This window comes from Typha latifolia, chromosome 5 (assembly GCF_019914945.1).
Source record: "Typha latifolia isolate L0001 chromosome 5, TyphaL0001v2, whole genome shotgun sequence".
Lineage (NCBI taxonomy): Eukaryota > Viridiplantae > Streptophyta > Magnoliopsida > Poales > Typhaceae > Typha > Typha latifolia.
This window is the reverse complement of record NC_133090.1, coordinates 197,121-215,560: the sequence shown is the minus strand read 5'-3', so window position 1 is coordinate 215,560 and position 18,440 is coordinate 197,121. Positions and strand designations below refer to the sequence as shown.

Here is an 18,440-nt window from a genome sequence, read left to right as displayed (position 1 = left end):
TTCTGCTCAGTGTGTTCTTAAAATGGAGTCTTTGTATCATATAATTATTAGTACCTAACTGGTTTTCTTCTCAATGAATAAATAAAATAAAATCATCAGCCGAGAATCTTTGTTGTTTATCCAATTAGGACAAAGTAATCAAGAAATTTTAGTTGACAATTATGGAGTATAACAGCGACACCATGATACTTTCTCTCTTACGGGAAAAGTTAATCTGAGCAAGTCAAGATGTGGCTAAAATTTATTTGCGACTACTACAGCGACTAAAATTTTTGGATGAAGATTCAACGACAAACTACACATCTCAAATAAGAAACTGATGCTGCAGGTGGGGAAGACAAGACAAGACAAGCTTTTAACTGGAATTTGTATTGCCATCCTTCCTCCCCGCAAGGATCCTTGAGATTTGCAGTCCTCGACTAAATGCTTGGTTGAAAAGCAAGCGCGTCTGGAACTCTGAGACGAAGGGGAACCATGACAGAACCACTATAGGCATGAAGAGGATGATTCCCATCACGTACTCATATGCTCTTCCCAACTCCTTGATTGAGTCCCAGAACCCCATCTTCTTAAGCAATGGTCGACACACTTGCCCAATCTAGCAAGAGCAGTGAGGGAAACAAATTATCTCAAATATTTGACAGGTATATCAGTTTTAGTAATCCAAGCAACGTACTCACCAAAAGAACAGACCACCCTGTAGGCATGAATCCCAAAATGCTAGCGAGAACATCAGATATTGTCAGGCCACAGACAACGAACAAGACGGTCATGACAGACACGAATCCAAGGAAGAGAAGGCCCTTTAGGATCCGGAACATGAGCTGAAAGTCTGTACCAAATCTTCGCCTTCCCATTGAAACCATCTGAAAACAGAAAAATAAAAGGCATCACTTAAATGCACAAAGGAGCAAAATAACAAACTTAAAATGGAGAGTATTGTTCCACGTATTCGTCCAAAAAATGATACAGCACCAAGGAGTGCTTTTTGACACTCATACTCATGAAAAAAAAGCAGCATTTCATTAGTGTTAGGGTAAGAATATCCTTGAAGCTCTATAGTGGTGGACAGAATAACCAATACCAACAATTATTCATACGCAAAGTAAAGGGTATCTTTGTACATGAGGTTCCCATCAATGCAGCCATGCAGGGTTCCAGAAAGGACAATATATGCAACCCAACCCCTATTATGTTGTTAAGTGGCTTGAACCCACGACCATACGCTAAATGTTGCAAGCCTTACTATCACCTCTAGTTTAATAAAAAAAAACGTAAAGTTGCATACCTTTAAAACTACTAGAACAGTCAACATAACGAGCCAAGATAGTCCATATACCTAGAGAAAGCAACAGAGCAGTAAGTCAGGAGCAGCTGCAGCTTCCAAAGGAAGCAAAGACTAGAAAATTGTGGAAAAGTGTACCAGAACACTCCTGCTGTGATGGGCTATATTAAGGTGATAAACAATGCCGTACTGGTAGATCAAGAAGCGAAGGGCCAGGATGATCTCCAGGACCAGCCCCCGAATGCTTGTATGCTTCAGGTGCTCTTGTTCACTCTCCCACCAAGATTCCCAACTCCTATCGATCGAGATCCCAATGCCACCGCGATTTCCCATCCATCTTTTCCAGTCAGACCAGTCATCAACTGTCTTTTGCCATTCAAATCCTGATGGATTGAACACGAAAGGTGCAAATAACCATGAGGCTACCAAGAACCACATGGAGAATGTAACAAATAGATATAAAGTTGAGCTCCGGTATGACCGCCCATATACTTGGTACACAACCAAAAGGATCATCAGCTCCAAGCCTTTAACAAAGTGGCTACGGGAGTACATGCGATAATTATCTGCATACTTTGCATGAAATACAACAAAACCACGGCCCGTAGCTCTATATTTAGCACCCCCATGAAGTATCGTCCGCCCATAGTAGTGAGCCTTGGTCCCAAGCTCAAACGTGAAGAACACAGATGCCAGCTGCAGCTGCATGATTATAAACTCCCCCAGGGCTGTGCGGAATCCTTTCTCCAGGCCAACTTCCATTACCATAGGGAGGACAAGTAGTAATCCAAGCTGGAAAACGGACTGGGAAGCAAGTGCACTTTCGAGAGACTTGCTATTTTGTATGCGTGGATCCTCCAATATTGACCTTTCCAGACCACTCATAACTAAATATAATCTCCCATAGAGGAACACATAAACAGTAAGTACAGTCACCTGAAAGCATGAAACATTGTTGTCAATATACCAACATGGCCATATGTACATGTATGTGTATGCCCATGTTCAGCATGTATACATCAGTGAGAAATCCCAAGTACATTCATGTTTATAATGTATGGACAGGAAAGCACATTCATATATAGGGGAGGAGGGGGTAGGGAGAGAGGGAGAGGGAGGGAGGGAGATTCGTCAAGTTGAAAACCAATATGGAATATCTATATTGGAGATCCACATTACTTGCAATGTATAAGTACCTGAAGAGATCACAGGAATTATCTCAAGATATATGCCTATATACAGTAGGCTTACCATGCTACTGAAGTAGAAGCCCACAGTGGTGAAGTAGAAAGAGAGCATTCTATAAAAGTCAAATCTACGCCCCAATCGATAAACATCACGGCTTAGTGTTTGTTCACCATTTCCATTTGCCACCTTTGCCTCAAAAAGAGAAACTTGATTCAGTCCCACATCACGTCCCTTACCCACTTGCATATATTCATGATGTGTGACAGTCCCTCCACGCATAGTTGAATTAAACCCTACAAATACAAATGTAAGTAACAATAACCAAGAAAAAATAAAAGATGAAGGGCCAGTAATTATTAATTAATGCGTAAGCTTACCTGAGAAGATATCCTCACTTAGATTGATAATCTTAGAAGCTTTACTTATGCCACCCCTTGTAAGGTGAAAGATTCTATCAAAAACATCTGGATGACCATAATGGAAACGAACCCTGTAAAGAACAAATAGTAAGAACTAGATATAATCTTTAATAACATAAAATATGATATATGATTTAAAAATGAATAAGATTATATAAAATAAATGAGAACACTTATTCCATAATTAGCATTTAGTAAGAATAAGATTTACATTCAGTAGTGACTAGATATCAGCTATTACTCTTATTGGGCTACGTCAGAAATTATTTTATCTAGCTTTTCCAATATAGCATGCCTGAGGCACAGGTAACTTGAGCTATGCCAGGAGAAGTTAACCTTGTCCATGCAAAATGAAGAGCAAATGCAGGCACTGCTCCACAATGACCATTCAATAGTCATGCCTACATGTTATCCGAACATGGCAAAAATTCTGCTGAACTAAATAGTCTAACAATATTTGAGCGAAGTTACGAAAAAAAATTGAACACAAAAATCATTATGAAAAGGCCCTTCTGGTTATAAATAGTTGCAATGTTTTGTTCACACAAAAGGTTTCAATTAATATGTTGTACTCTTTCACAGCTTTAATCAATTGAGATACATTTTGATAAGTAAAACATCCATACTTCATAAAGCATAGAGTTATTTTGACATAAAAACTCAAGGCTGTTTCTGGAAGGGGGACAAGTAGCTTTATCCTCCATTCCCAGATTTGTTCTAAACAACACTCTGTTGAGAAGAATTGGCTTTTGGAAAAGTAGGTGTGAAAAAGCAAACAGGCATTTTTATCCTTTATTCCAGAATAAACAGTTCCAGACTTCCAGCAAAAAAAGGTGGAACTATTTTTATCCCCTTTTATCCATGCACTTTGATCAGTCAAAGGAATAAATTGGGGATAAATTATCCCCAGCAATTCCAGTTCCAAATGTAGCTTCAAGTAAATATCAATCTACCTTAGTAGCCAACTGGAGTAAGTCTTAACATATACATATTGCAATATTGGACCATTACCAGTGAGCTATCTTGAAGTAAGACATAATTTACATATTTTGCATTACAGGCCATTACCAATGAACCATCTACCCCTTTTACCCGTCTTCAGTACAAAATTAAGCTAAGAATAAGACAACAAGGATAGCTTGCACTTAAATTTACCAGAGTTGCAAAGAAACAAGTCACAAGACCACAATACAAATGCAGAGAAGGCAAACAAACATGCTTTCTTCAATGGAAAGGAAAGATTCATAATTGAAAATTGGAAAAATCATCATACTCAACAAGAAAAAAGTTTAGTTGTGCATCTTCTAAAAAATTTCATATGTGCTTACACATAACTGCCATTATAATTCATTAGGGTCAACCTTTTGTGATAAATGCTTCCCACCACACAGTGTAGCCACATTAAGCTTATGCAATTTACTAGATCTCATTTATATGCCATTCAGCTGACCAGTATGCATTGTGGGTTGCACTTAATTCTACAGACCCAACCTTCTGGGTTGCTTATTACACTTCAGCAATTATTCAGCAAGAATCAATATGCACAAGAACTTATCCATTTCCAATGTCTTACCAAAAGTATGAAATGTAATATCCGATGCATCATCAGAAAATCCCCTTAAAAATAATAAAATTCTTGACACTTTAGGTCAAATATCAACACCAGAATATGAAGAGTGTCAAATGACCAAATTTAAAATAAAAAAAAAACACTTTTGCAGACCGTCTTTCTAAACGAAGTACAGATAATTTACCAGGGTTCTGGGATTAGTTATTACGTTTTGGCCCACATGAAATCATGGAAGTAAATGGGATTGACTAAATTATCATCTAAATATTAATACAGTTGTTTACGATAAAAGTGATTCCTAAAGGCCATCTGAAACCAAGAAAAGAAGAAACCATACTTGAGAGGATTTGCAAGAATTCGTTGCCCAATAGTAACAAAGCTGGTCTCTTGATTGGACATGAACCAGGCAAGAGAAGAAACACTGAAAACAACGGATATGTTAAGATTCTTAGAGAGCATTTTAGAATACAACACAAGAAAACTGTCAAGAAGATTGAGCAAAAAGAAGCTTAAAAGATAATCAAGGTCTAACCTTCCTGTAAAAATATGCTCACGAAGACCCAATATCGTGGGTGGTTTCTGCCAACGTTTAGACTTTTGGAACTCCTCCAATAAATTTCTCATTTTGAATGCTTCTTCAAGGTAATTATCCTAGAAATGCAATTAAATAAGTGGCCAGTATTACCTCCACTCAACAGACTATGGGAATAAAACTACCTGATTCATATCGATGGTCTGAAGTGCTTCTCCTCTGGTGAAGATTATGGCATGATTCTGATTTTCTGGTTTTCCCTCACCGATGTCAGTTGGTTTACCCGGAAGCTTAATGCGGTAAATTTCCTGAAGACCATTTTAACCGCCATAAATGGTAATTGGTCAATAGTAAGTACTTAATCATAATATAAGTTCGTATACCTTCTAATGAGATGAAATTTTAAATGAGTACAAATGACCAAAATGGTTTTATGCATCTGATATATACTGCAGAGTACAATTTCTTTTGATAGATATAACGCATGCACATAAAATAGCTCTATGATAGCATTTCATTTACTTTATGTACATTTAACTGCACAAAAGAAAGACCAAAAATGGAGATAGCTATTAAGACTAAAGAAAAACTAATTTGTAGACTATGTACAACGAAAGAAATATAAAAGTTTCAAAATGTATGTACCTCTTATGCTTACAAAAGAAAATCTGCCCTACTTACTTGTAACACTGACAATTTTTTGAAAATTTTGATGATAGTGAAATCCATATTTTATAATTTTCTCTTTCACTATTTCTATCAGTTCTTCATACCAGGAAATCGAACATAAAAAGGTAAAATGACCTCCCAAAAGAGATAACAAGTATACTGCATTCAACAACCCCATAAAGTAATAATCTCCTTTGCCTCCATGGGCTTCGTTAACTTAAGGAATGTAAGTACCAGGAAACATTTGATAATCACTTATGGAAGGAAACAAGGGCAAAGATAGTCTCATAAAAATAGAGGAAGTATAAATAGGTGTGGCAACCATGTTGAGTTAGACTGGTTTTGTTCAGGTCAAATTAACTTCCCGTCAACACGAACATGGCCTGTTTATTAAATTGGTTGAATGGTAATTTTAATGACGATATGTTAAATGGTAATTTCAATGAGGATATGTTAAATGGTAATTTCAATGAGGATATGCTAAATAGTGATTCAAAGATGAACCAAATTGTAGCTGAAAGATGCATTGAAGAAACATTACAGTGCACTGTCACAATGTTCTGGGAAAGATTCCCATTTTAGTCAGGGCAATATATTAGCACAGCACTGAAATTAAAGAGCAAGGCTACACAATCAAATTTTCCTCATGAGATCCGGCATTGCATGACATTTATTTAGCATCTACTTGTTAAAAGGGTACAACAATGAAATCACCATTACGGATAATTAGCAAGAACTTTCCCATAAAAAACTGGCAAGATGGCTTTCGTATATATGTAAATGCATTACCTCATCCAACTTATCACCACCTTTAACAAGAACAGAATAATATTTTTTTTCTGATTTTCCATTTACTGTATATTCCTGCTCATCAATGTATGCAACACGCAATGATGGATACCTGCATAATTTACATAGAAATGGGTGAAATGGACTTGATAGTTGAAACTTCTTAGTTGTCATGTAGTACAAAAGCATTAGATTGTGTACGTCAACATGAGATTGAGAATATTCTGATAGCAAGTTCGGTCTCGAACTTCTGGGGACTTTTTTTGGATTCCATAGACCTGACATGAAACAACATAAGTGAACTTGATATCAGCAATGGCATTGGACCGTGCAGCATAAGCCATCTGATCATGATAGTCTTTTTCTGGTGAGATTGTTCTATAGCCACCCAAGATAGCTGCAGAGATTTAACATTGTTAAGTACATGCATAGATTCAAAGATATAAGAAACCAACAGGCAATAGGCAATGCATGTAACTAACCCGGGTCCTCTGCTGTGTCTAAGAAGCATTGAAGCTCAAGGGCTTGTCTATAATACATCATCCCTCTCACTAGAAAGTGCAGGAAAAAAGTTAAAAAGAAAAGAAGAAACATGATCTAGTTGCTTATTACAGTATTAATTTACCAGTTCTTGAAAGTGTTTGGCCTCTATAAGATACCCATTGACGGACAGTATCCATCTTCTCCTTCAGTGAGTTTTCATCCTTGGGGACAAAATTTATGCGTTCCAAAAAGTTCCTCCATTCATCTAATGACAAGGACAAGAGAATAAATATTGCAGTGCACACTAATAGAAATATGAATACTTCAAATAATGGCTATCTATAGTGGCTATCAAGATGTTAAATTACCTGGATATATTTTCTGCAGGTAAAACAGTATGGATATCCCATCCTCATTCTCCTTATTAAGTTCGTCCTCTGAGTAGAGCACGTCTTCTTTGTAATATGGAGTCAGAACACTAATAAGAGGGAAAAAAGCTCACTACAATTAGAATAAATAACTAGGAATTAATCTTACAGGTAATTTTAATGCATCAATCACATCTTAACAGGAACTCATTGCCGGTAAATTTTCAAAATAGAATTTTACAATCATAACAGGCCAAAAGAGTGACAGGGGTCCATTTACTGGGCAATGGATGAGAATGGTTGGAGGATATCATATTATGCATAATATCAAGTTCCATTTGTAGGTCGCACTCTAACTCCAAAATATACTAATTATATATCAAACAACACATGTTGGCATGACTAGACAAGTTTCCCTGGTAGATACGAGGCATAGAGCCCCAAAATCTGCATATAAAGTAGCAGGGAATGGCATGATATTGGCACATGTAGGCTAGATGGATACAGTTGCTACAAGAAAGTCTTAATGTGCCCCTATATATCGAGTGCCAGTGCTAACCTTAGTAAACCGGTAGTGCCCAATTCATGTCTTGAATGAAAAATGCAATATGCTGAAAATTTTACCTGAAGGACATCATGTTACGAACTTTTGGAGCACTTGGCATAGTCATAAATAGAGAGTTCGCAAAGAAGGTAATCCTACGCCGAGCATCTAAATTCATTGGTACATTTATTGCAGATTCCTTGACAGTTAATAGTAAATGCAGCCTAACAACCTGCTCATAAAATGAGAGATTTACAAGATAGTTAATCATCCATGGAAGAATTGTAACTCTGTGAGATAGGTACTAAGATAGAAGAACCTTCTCCATCCAAGACTTAGTCTTCATTAAATTCAGGTTTAGATTTGCAAATCTTGGCTTTGATTTTTCACTCTCATTTCCATGTATTTCCGCATAAGATCTTTCCGACGCTCTGCAAGAAAAGTTACATTACAGAGGATAATCAAGAATCATTTTGTACTATAAAAGAAGTTAATTGCCTAGTGATTTACCCCTGCACATTAATCATAACATCCTGTTGAATGATCTCCATTATATCCTGTAGAACGTTGATGATTTGTGACCTTACAGAATCAAGGTCTTCATTATCTTTCTGAAAATATAGGTCAGTCAGAAATAGAATTCCTATAAAGATATTGACCATATGAGACAGACAGATGGTCAAGTTAAGCAATGGAGAGGTTGGTGGCAATGTATACCAAAAGAGTTAGCAATTTCTCCAATGTATTGCTGAGCGGGGGCAGTTCACTCATTCGAAAGTTGTTTATAAGTTTACGTTGCTTTATGCTAGAGGCCACATTGGCACATATGTCGTCGATAACTCTAAAACAAGGTCAGATGTCAGAAGTTTGAAGTTCAAAGTCAAGAAGTTTTAGAACAATTATCTTTCACAAGAGAACAAAGATTTCATGCACAACCTCGGGTTAACATTCTTAGAGTCAACAAACAACCACAATGGCAGGGCAGGATTACTTACTTCTTATCCTCCTCATCGACCAATAGGCTATAAAGTATATCTTTCAAAGTGTGATAGCATTCTATTACGGCAGAAAACATGTAGTTATCATACTTGATCTTTTTAATTAGATCGTCATCATTCTTTCCTTTGAAATCTTTGGCCATGTCAAGTGCTATCGGTATCTAGTAAATCCAACAATGTATGAGGCCGTGAGCAGTCCCTTTCAAAGAGAAACACAATATTTCACATTAAAATGTCAATAGTAGAAGATAGTGATGTACCTTACTGGCAAGGAGAAAAGGAGGCCATTGAACAACAGATATGTCACCTGAAGATGATGGAACAAGCAATAGATCCCTTTCCCTGATAAAAGAAAACATTAAAAATAACTTTTAAGCATGATCTAAATAGTAATGGTACTGTTATCATAATTTCACAGCCCCACTTATTGCTTATGAAGTCTTCCTCCCGTAAAGATTTGATGACTGAATTCCATATATGAGAAAATTTGGCTATGTTCCTTCTTTCCATCTCGTCCTGACAATATGAGGTTTACACTATCAATGAAGTAATAAATGAAAGAAGCTACTTTCGAGCAGCAATAATTTTTTTGAAAGTTACTTATAAAGAAAAGTAGATGTCTGCAGTTTGCACTAGCAATTCTGCAGGAATCTAAGGAATACAAACGGAAGCTTCCAAGGATGGTCAAACAAAAAACTGTAACAAAGGTTGGGACATGAAAACCTGATTTCTCTTTTCTTGTCGTCCACTGGGTGGTACAAGACGATCAGTGAAAGCTGATGGCACTGATTCAAATCTGGACCGTAACATTCCTAGAGTCCGTATCTAAGGGAAGTCATAAGATGTAAGCATCCAGAAATCATAATGGCTCTATGAGAAGGGACTAAAACTCTCACCTCACCCAAGTGGCTGAAAGCTCCAATGATACCGCCGAATATGGTAGAGAAAATGGCATACCATATCTGTGTGTCCATGAAGTACACCTAGAAAGAAGGAAAAATGACTCATCACTCAATACTTAAATAGAGTAAAGATTTGAAATCTCATATTATTCCTCCATACCAAGATAATAGGTGCCCATATGGTAACGACAACACCGATGTTATGCTGCACTACATCATTAGACAATTTAGACAGTAAATACAGTTAAAACATAGGGGTAATTAGTAATCACACTAAGACCCCTAAACTATTGTCCATTTTCACATGCATGTTCTCATTTTTTTTATACACATTGACACCCTAAACTATGAAAAATCTCTGACCCCCTAACGGTGTTAATGGAAAATGTCAAATGACTATTTTACCTTCAACTTTGCTCTCTTTCTTTTTTCTAAATGTGACATTCGCATGTCATTCTATAACAGAAAAATGTAAAGGATAACTAACAGAAGAAGCATTTCGAAGGGTTTTTCATAGTTAAGGAGGTCAATGTGTTATGAAAAATAGATGAGAAAGTCTATATGGAAATGAGCAATAGCTCAAAGGGTCTTAGTGTAATTATTTCTAAAACTTATAAGAGGAATATAAGAACTATTATGGCTAATATTTAGAGTCTTACAGTAAGGGAAAAATTCATGCCACTCGTAGTTCCCAACTCCCAAATCCATGATCACCTTGGTTGGTTCGACTAATGGGGATACCTGTAAAAAATGAAACAAACAAACTGAATAACAATCTCAACAATATTTGCACATGTCAACAGGGAAGGTATACAGTTAATCATAAAATTAGCTAGTAAAACTTTAGAAGTTCAACAGTTCTGCTACATTATCTGCCTCTGCAGATAATTTGTCAACAGGAATTGCCAGTCATTAGATGATCTCTGCAGTGCAACAGCCATCTTCATTTGGAAAAACCAAGATTTTAAGCATCTCCATTGGAGTGATGTTATAAGTGCTTGATAACTAGCATTACTGGAAAGATTATTCTGTTATTAGTTCGGTTTGTTTGTATGAACATTGGTCCATATCTAAAGAGAGAAAAGACAATGACTTTGCATGTAAAGGTGGGTGCCAACAGGACTAAGACGAAGAAAAACATATTTCATGAGATTGTCAAAATTTATTACCAATGGGAATTTATATACCAAATATTTAAAAGACTATATCATTGAATCCGGCAAATTAAATCAAAAGTGCACCCAATATTAACAATATTGTTGCCAACTTAGGAAAAGATAAAAGACAAGTACAGCAAAAAAAAGGAAAAAAAAGCAGAGAAATAATGTTTTACTAAAGTAACAAAAGAAAATGCTTAAATTAAATTATATATGGGTCAACAGAGGATCAAGTCTTGCTCTACATTTACTTCATAGCATCAAAAATGAAAAGAGAAGGCACAAAGATTCACTGAAAGTTAAAATAACACTATTGGTTTACAAATAGTAATCCACCATATTGGGTTCTCTTTTTGAATTTATGAAAGAAAAATTGCAGTATGATAATTCAGTGATTGTGAACTTTTAGGATTCGACTAACAGTTGTTCAAGATATAAAGGTTATCACAAACATAAGTTTCTAGAATGGCATATCAAGTAGGTTTCTCTCAGGTAAAAATAAAACAACCTCTAGCTGGAGTAATCTCCCTCTGTATCATGTAGAGTATAATTTACCTCAACGTAGTAACTGAAAGCAAGCTTGCTGATGAGCAATAAAATCCAGAAAAGAGTATACCTGTTGAATGCAGAATATAGAAATTCCAGTTTGGCAGAAATAAAAGGATCAAAAGGTTCAATGATTCAATCAAGCAGATACTACTTACTTAAAGACTGAACACATACTCTCATGCATGCCTCGCGCTATATATAGCTTGGGCTGATGCAGATAATAATAATATCATGTAAGAACTAAGAAAACCTCCAATACAGAGAACCATTTGATACAAGTCTTATCCAAGAAATGCTTGCCTGAGCCCACCACATAAGAAGAACTAGTATACGCATGTTGGAACGCTCCATGGCCCCGCGGAGTGGTGGGAGCAAGAAAAGCAATGAAGCCAAAATGTTTGGTATCATATATACAACTATTGCATAACTATAAACTGACTGACTTCGCCAGTTGCCAACCCAATTGCTAAAGAATTTGATTAGACCTGTAGGATTTTGAACAGAACTGGCATAGGTTATTGGAAGGATAATTATCCAGGCAGTTGCTACTGCAAATTTCAAGAGGTATCGAATTATTTGTCCGTATTCCATGCTTCCCCATGCCTTCCAGCTAAGAATTATATCCAGAACCGCTGAGAATTTCAAGATGGTAAGTACATAAGACATAGGAGAAAAGAGAAGGAAATATATAATAAAGAGAAAAGAAGCTGTAAAATCCAGATGACATCAAAAGTCAAAACTAAATCACAATGAGGCATGAATATTAAAAGATACAGAGGATGTGAAAAGGCCAAAGTACCATACTTTGCAGGAAATTGAGTAATGCAGATGTTATAAAGATACTCAAGACACTTCTAAAAACATCTGGGTCAAAGAATGCAGTGAGGGACCCGGAAGGACTCCAAGCAATTATTAGCATGGCCTGGAAAGATGACGATATATGTATTGCATCACTTCACAATACAAGAATTAAGTCAACTAATTTATATGTAAACAAAAGAGAGATTACCTGGAGAGCCAGTACAAAGAATATCCACATACGATCAAAACTTCTAAATAGGTGCCAAAATGTACGAACTTCGACAAAATTTGTTTTAGACTTTCTCCTTCGATTAACAATTCCGCCGCGGTGCTGTAGAAACTTATCTTATTATTATAAGAGGTATAGAATAAAATTTGAGCTGATTCCATACAAATCAAGCTATAAACATAAAACATATGGGACGAAAACAGGGATGAACTAACATTTCATCCAATATTAACAGAGACTGTATGATTCTATATGATGCAACATAAAGTTTTTTACTTTTCATGGCCTCATGCTTTCTTTTACATGCCTCTGCAATTTTACCTAACTTTCCTGCGACCTTTATCTCCTCTAGCAGTACAGTTCTCACTATGTTCTCCCTCAGGTTACTGGTTGAGTGAATGCCAACTTTGCATATTCTAATAGTTTCTGGCTTCATCTTTCTGAGGCCATCTTTATTCCCGGTATTAAAGTCACTCAGCAGTTCAGGTGAACAGTTGATTTATAACATTATACTTAAGCTGCCAAGGTATTCTAAAGTCTCAACAGGCATAGCACCCAGAAGCATCATTTTCCTCAAGATTTAGCTCTAGTAATTTTACACGAGTATCCACATATCTGTTTCCAAGAAGACCACCTAAAATTTTGAAGCAATATACATTACCAGAACTTCACAGGATGGCTTGGACAGATCCATGTTTGGCTGTTAATCCTTATTTAAGTTTGTAGTTCTTACACAGAGTATGTAATAGAACATACTACAGGAATGTCGTTTTTTGGGACCCTTCGCAAGGTGTAGTGGCAATGCGATATGTTAAGATGTAAAGATGCTATATTCAGAATCTGAACAAGATAATCTAGAGAATAGAGATACAGGATGTTGACAAACTCTTTAATTAAGAATCATTTGATATTAAGTCAAAACTACTCAGCAATCATTAGTAAGATTCAGAAAAAGAATCCAGCAATGAATGGAGATTAAAACCTATTATAGTTTTATGCATTCTATAAAATTGTCAAATAAGAGAAAGACAAATGCTCTAGTTCTAATACACTAGATAGGCTAATTGAACTGCACTTAAGAATCACGATCAATCATCCAATCAATACTCACTCTATGATTAACCTCAGTTTTAGAATGAAAATCATCTGACACAAAGAAATCAGCTTCAGTATTCATTGGCCACCCTAGCTTGAAACATTCATTTGACCTGCAAAGGATAACACTTATCTTATCAGTAGGTGGCATCAGAAAATTGAAATGAAAAAGAATGACCGTACCAGAAATACTCATTTAAGTCGTCATAGTTTCTCCACTTTGAATGACTAGCAGTACCACGTTTGTTTCTTTGAACTTCCTTTTGCATCAAAAGAAGAATTGTGAGCATTCTCCATGTAAAGAACTTTTCCTTTGTGGAGCACAAGTTAGACCAGAACGCAGAATAACTTACCTTGTTCATGACATGATAAATAGGTTGAATAACAATTCTCAAAAATGATTCCTCGCCTGTATATGATGGTTCAAAATAACCTCCACTAACCACTTGTGCATTGCTAAATATAATTCCATGTAACTCGTGTGCCATCTTAAGAAATTGAAAAGACAAATAAGATGTATATATTTGTTTATGAGAATCAAATAACAGACATGAAGATTTCATTAGTAAGGATAATAACCTCCCACATTAAGCATGCAGTTGATATCACACACATTTCACAAAAGGTATATTGACATTGCTCAAACATAAGAACTACATGTTGATTTTAATACACTGAAGCACTATAAAGAAGTACGAGATCTTTAAGGTTAAGTACAATAAGAAGTATACATGTAGTTTATATCTATAGAGTAAGCACATGTCCACAATATAATGATACTACATATACACAAGCATGTGTTGATAATATCATCAAGCAGCTGGACTGCACAGAAAAAAAAATCTCCTTGGCAACATATATTTTGGAGAACAATGTGGTAGCATTGTTGGCTCATGGTGGAGGGGCAACATGGAATTACTGGACAACTTTCTTGGATCATTTTATCAAGCGACACTCTCAATCATCAGAAAAAGAATAGTTCAAAAACCAAAGAGAAAAGTATGTCAATGGTAGGATACAAAGCAAATTTAATCATGTACTGTGTCTTGTAAGACTTTACATATTGTCGAGAGAAACCGCCCGACTTGCACCTAATCACTTGAGAGCTCCCACACCATTTTTCTGGTAGAGAAATAAAGTTTGCACAACCATTTAACCAACCTCATTGCCATGCGTAGTGCTTCAGTGTAATACTTTTCTCTACATGTGATCTTTTCACTGGTTATCACTGAATATGGTTGATAACCCCTATGGTTTACCATAAGGTGTGAAAGATTCACAGATTCAATTTCTGCAGCTGCCAATATGGCATCCCCTAGGAACCCAAAAAAGTATAACACATCCAAGAGATCATAGCGCAGCTAAAATTAGAAAATCTTATTTCTTGCCAGATGCTGCCAACAAAGATGCAAAGGAAAAAAGAATAATACTGAAGCAAATAAAGTTGGCCTTTGGTACCCTTAAAGGGAATGTCGAATAAAACCTATATTATTGTTAGTCATAGACATAAGATAGAAGAAAAACTTACATGGTGGAAAATATAGCAAATACATTCAGGCATAAACCGAACATTGGAAGCTTCACCCCAGATCAGAAAATACAACCCAATGCAAAGAAGATCCATCTGCTGTGTCTCCAGTGGAAAGCTATAAAGACGCAAAGTGTTAATGTAATAATATTTAGTTACATATTTTGATCCATCATTTTTGTCATTCATTACCAGAAAGAGCATTTTGATTGAACAATTGCATTACATACTTAAGGTTTGGCTTCTGATGCAAATAATTACACCAAGAAATGTAATTCTTGAAAACTTTTTTCTTCAAGTCACGCACTGTCCCAGTATCCAGCTGTGAATTGATGCACAAATTAGAGAACAGATTTTTACTCTTGATACATTTGCAGAAATATATAGTTGTAGAAACCATGAGAGAAACTGAAACAGATTTGATAATAATGAAGAAAAACAGATGCGCAACCGAAAGATAAAATCTTACCAGGGAATAATTCTCCTCGTCCCTCTGCCTCACATCGATATTTGCAAGGAGCAAAATCAAGTGCTCTCTTTGATTATCCACATTCCCTTTCTTCAATCAAACAGTTTAGGTAATTTTCAAACTATATTAGTTGTCTTTTTCTGAATTGTATAAATACAAAGAACATGAACATGAAAAATTGTAGAAATATGTGTGTAATAAGATGGAAACAAAATATTCCAAATAAAATCAGTAAATGGATATATGGAAAATCAGTTGTAACTGAAAACTTATTGTGTACCTGAAATCCAAATGCAAAGCAAAGCCAGTCAAGCAAATCACGAATGGATTCATCCCCCTCCTCAGCCAAGAATGATCCATCAACTTTCTGCGGAGGATGGTCTGTTGATCTTATTCTGGGTATTGGAAGGTTGTCTATCTGGCGTAGAGCATTTACAGCTGCCTTAATCTGTATAGAATAAAAGAACTGGTTTTTTCTTTTGAAGAGAGGAAAATGCAAAGGAAATCCAGAATGGAGAATGAGAAATGATAAGGCGGATAACCTCTGGAAGTTCCATAATTGGTGGAGGTGTACCATGAACATGAAGAGGAAGAATATTGTATGTTCTAAAATGAACCTTTTTTCTTTCAACATCTCTAGCATACCTAGATACCTGCAAACAATATTTGCACATCATATAAAGGAATTCATATAAAGGACAGACTAATAGTGGAGTAGTAGACAGATACTGATCAATGGCATGATGGAGTACCTCCTCTTCAACTTTCTCAGGGGGCACCACAGCTTTCAGCACATCATATAAGACCGATGCAATTTGATAGTGTTTAGCTATCTCCTCACTACAGATTCCAATTGATGAAAGAGAAAGCAGTTCAACAAAATAAAATTACCAACCATGTGCTACTAAAAATCATATACATCCGTTTGTCATTTCTTACGGTTTTCTTTTGGCAGCACCTTCTTGGACAAAGTTTTCATGGTACCATTTGTAGAACTTCTGAATTTCTCTTGCATCACCTTTGGCAAGCATAGGCTTTGTTTCAACTTCTTCCTGACCAAGTAAGGTGAACAGAAAAGAGCATAACAATGTATCTGGAAAGGAGGAAATCAAGAAGTCGAAGCTCTTTGGCAGTAGAAAAGAAACTATAAACACGATAACTGTGCCTGTTCAATCTAAAATCTATTTCGTGAATAATAACATGCCACTTTCTATATATGGAAATGTTCAGCATTCCCTCTGTCAAGTGAGACAGAATTTGGTCTTTGTGCAGACAAGTGCAAATATCATTGTTAGTAGTCATAACTTCGGCCCGATGCTATTAACTCTGCCAATCTCAGTCAAATCTTCATGGTGTAACACAGCCAAACAACCATCAACAAATTTCTTCATGTCACAATAGATACCCTACACTGATGCAACTTCTCTTGTGACATTTGATCACCCTATATGCCTGTAATCGAACTCTTATTCTAGAATCTGGATATACTCAATTGATATGGTAAGGGGCTCTCTTATCTCATGTGCCAGTTCAAATAATCTCATATCATGAAAATCCAAGGGATTTTAATTACCTTCCGGAGATCCAAGGTAGAATTATTGATTCAATCTGTAATTCTTATATCCAAGGTAGGAACAAAGACCTGAATGTGTCGTCCAATCTTCCATCAGATTGTTGAGTTTGTTTTCATTTCATTATTTTAATTCTTCCCATGTACAAAATTCTTTGTCATGCTATATAAGAACAATATCAGTTGATAGCCTTTGCTCCCACAGATGCAATGGCCTATGTTGCAACGATTTATGTAGACAATCTTACCAGCAAACCGACCTGATATGTTTCACAATAGGCCCTTCTCGCTTAATTTTGCATCAGAGATATTGCAAAACAAGTCCTCGCCATCCACCCCATCACCTGGATTCTCAGTCATCCTAAACCCTAAGCCCAAGCCCATTCTTTGCTTGGAGGATACACAGGGTGGGATAGGATTACCAATTTGGCAATTTTCTAATGCTTGACATAAACCCTAAGGAGAGTTAAATCATTTGACACGAAGAAAAAGAAATCCGTATTCAATTCTAGCCATCACATCCATAGTATGGTGCAAGCCAAGTGTACCTTCTCAAGCCTGTGCAGCAGATACGTCTTGAATTGCCGAACCCCGCGGCCGGTGGAGTTGGGATCCAAATTGTGCGCCTTCTCGAATGCATGGAACCGGCCTTAACAACCAAACGCAGGAAACGAGATCAAAGCAACGAGACAAGTCAGCAAAAAAATAAAAAATTGAAAAGAATTTAAAGAGACTTTAAATTAGATAGAACGTCTCAGGATAAGGGAAGGAAGGAGGGACGCTGACAGAGGTAGGCGACCCGGGAGTTGTTGGGCTCGATCTCGTTGGCGACGCGGAGGATGGGGACGATGGATGCGAGGGAGGAAGGCACGAGCTCGCTGTCGGCGGTGGCCTCGTCCTCGGGCACGTCCAGCATCGTCGGCATCCTCGTCATCTTCCGCGACAGCGTCCTCCGCATCGCTAATCCCTCCCCAATGCTCCCACTCCCACTCGCCATTCTTTTCCAATAACGCAATCCTTCTCCTTCTCCTCCTCCTCCTCCTCCTCCTCCTCGTCTTCCTTCTCCTCTTCTCCTCCGCCTTGGAGATGAAGTAATTGATAAAGGATTTCCCCCATCCTATTAAGAAACCAAAAGAGGACTGACGAGCCCTCGCTTTTTTTCCCTCTCTTTCTCTCTCTCTCTCTCTCTCTCTCTCTCTCTCTCTCTCTCTCTCTCACACACACACACACACACTCCTCTTCTTTAGCTTTTTCTCTTTTCCTATCTCTGATCTTTTTGGCTTTGGTTAAGGTAT

General features: G+C 36.8%; 1 protein-coding gene across 1 annotated transcript; it reads right to left on the bottom strand.

Annotated features, from left to right (window-relative positions):
* Positions 1 to 108: 108 nt before the first annotated feature.
* Positions 109 to 18,438, bottom strand: LOC140788631 (callose synthase 7-like). The gene is made up of 42 exons (XM_073137977.1): positions 17,932 to 18,438; positions 17,694 to 17,794; positions 16,515 to 16,627; positions 16,328 to 16,415; positions 16,118 to 16,228; positions 15,856 to 16,023; positions 15,576 to 15,665; positions 15,337 to 15,428; positions 15,107 to 15,224; positions 13,932 to 14,066; positions 13,762 to 13,838; positions 13,595 to 13,691; positions 12,463 to 12,585; positions 12,258 to 12,375; positions 11,754 to 12,085; positions 11,609 to 11,661; positions 11,460 to 11,520; positions 10,407 to 10,488; positions 9,908 to 9,957; positions 9,742 to 9,828; positions 9,569 to 9,670; positions 9,270 to 9,361; positions 9,106 to 9,187; positions 8,843 to 9,006; positions 8,565 to 8,688; positions 8,358 to 8,458; positions 8,167 to 8,278; positions 7,928 to 8,079; positions 7,304 to 7,413; positions 7,078 to 7,200; positions 6,935 to 7,003; positions 6,654 to 6,849; positions 6,453 to 6,564; positions 5,180 to 5,302; positions 4,995 to 5,113; positions 4,800 to 4,883; positions 2,851 to 2,963; positions 2,537 to 2,766; positions 1,424 to 2,221; positions 1,289 to 1,339; positions 681 to 866; positions 109 to 598 (listed from the first exon to the last, which is right to left on the bottom strand). The coding sequence occupies exons 1-42, from the start codon at positions 18,140 to 18,142 to the stop codon at positions 356 to 358; spliced, it is 5,793 nt and encodes a 1,930-aa protein (XP_072994078.1). The 5' UTR covers positions 18,143 to 18,438; the 3' UTR covers positions 109 to 355.
* Between the last annotated feature and the right edge of the window lie 2 nt (positions 18,439 to 18,440).

What these genes read in the sequence shown, in the direction of transcription:
- LOC140788631 (XM_073137977.1), bottom strand. Translation starts at nt 18,142, where the DNA reads ATGGCGAGTGGGAGTGGGAGCATTGGGGAGGGATTAGCGATGCGGAGG. An exon ending in GAAGACTTCATAAGCAATAA is followed by an intron (nt 9,188 to 9,269) that starts GTGGGGCTGTGA and finishes TTCTTTTATCAG; the next exon opens with GGAAAGGGATCTATTGCTTG. An exon ending in CGTAACATGATGTCCTTCAG is followed by an intron (nt 7,414 to 7,927) that starts GTAAAATTTTCA and finishes CCCTCTTATTAG; the next exon opens with TGTTCTGACTCCATATTACA.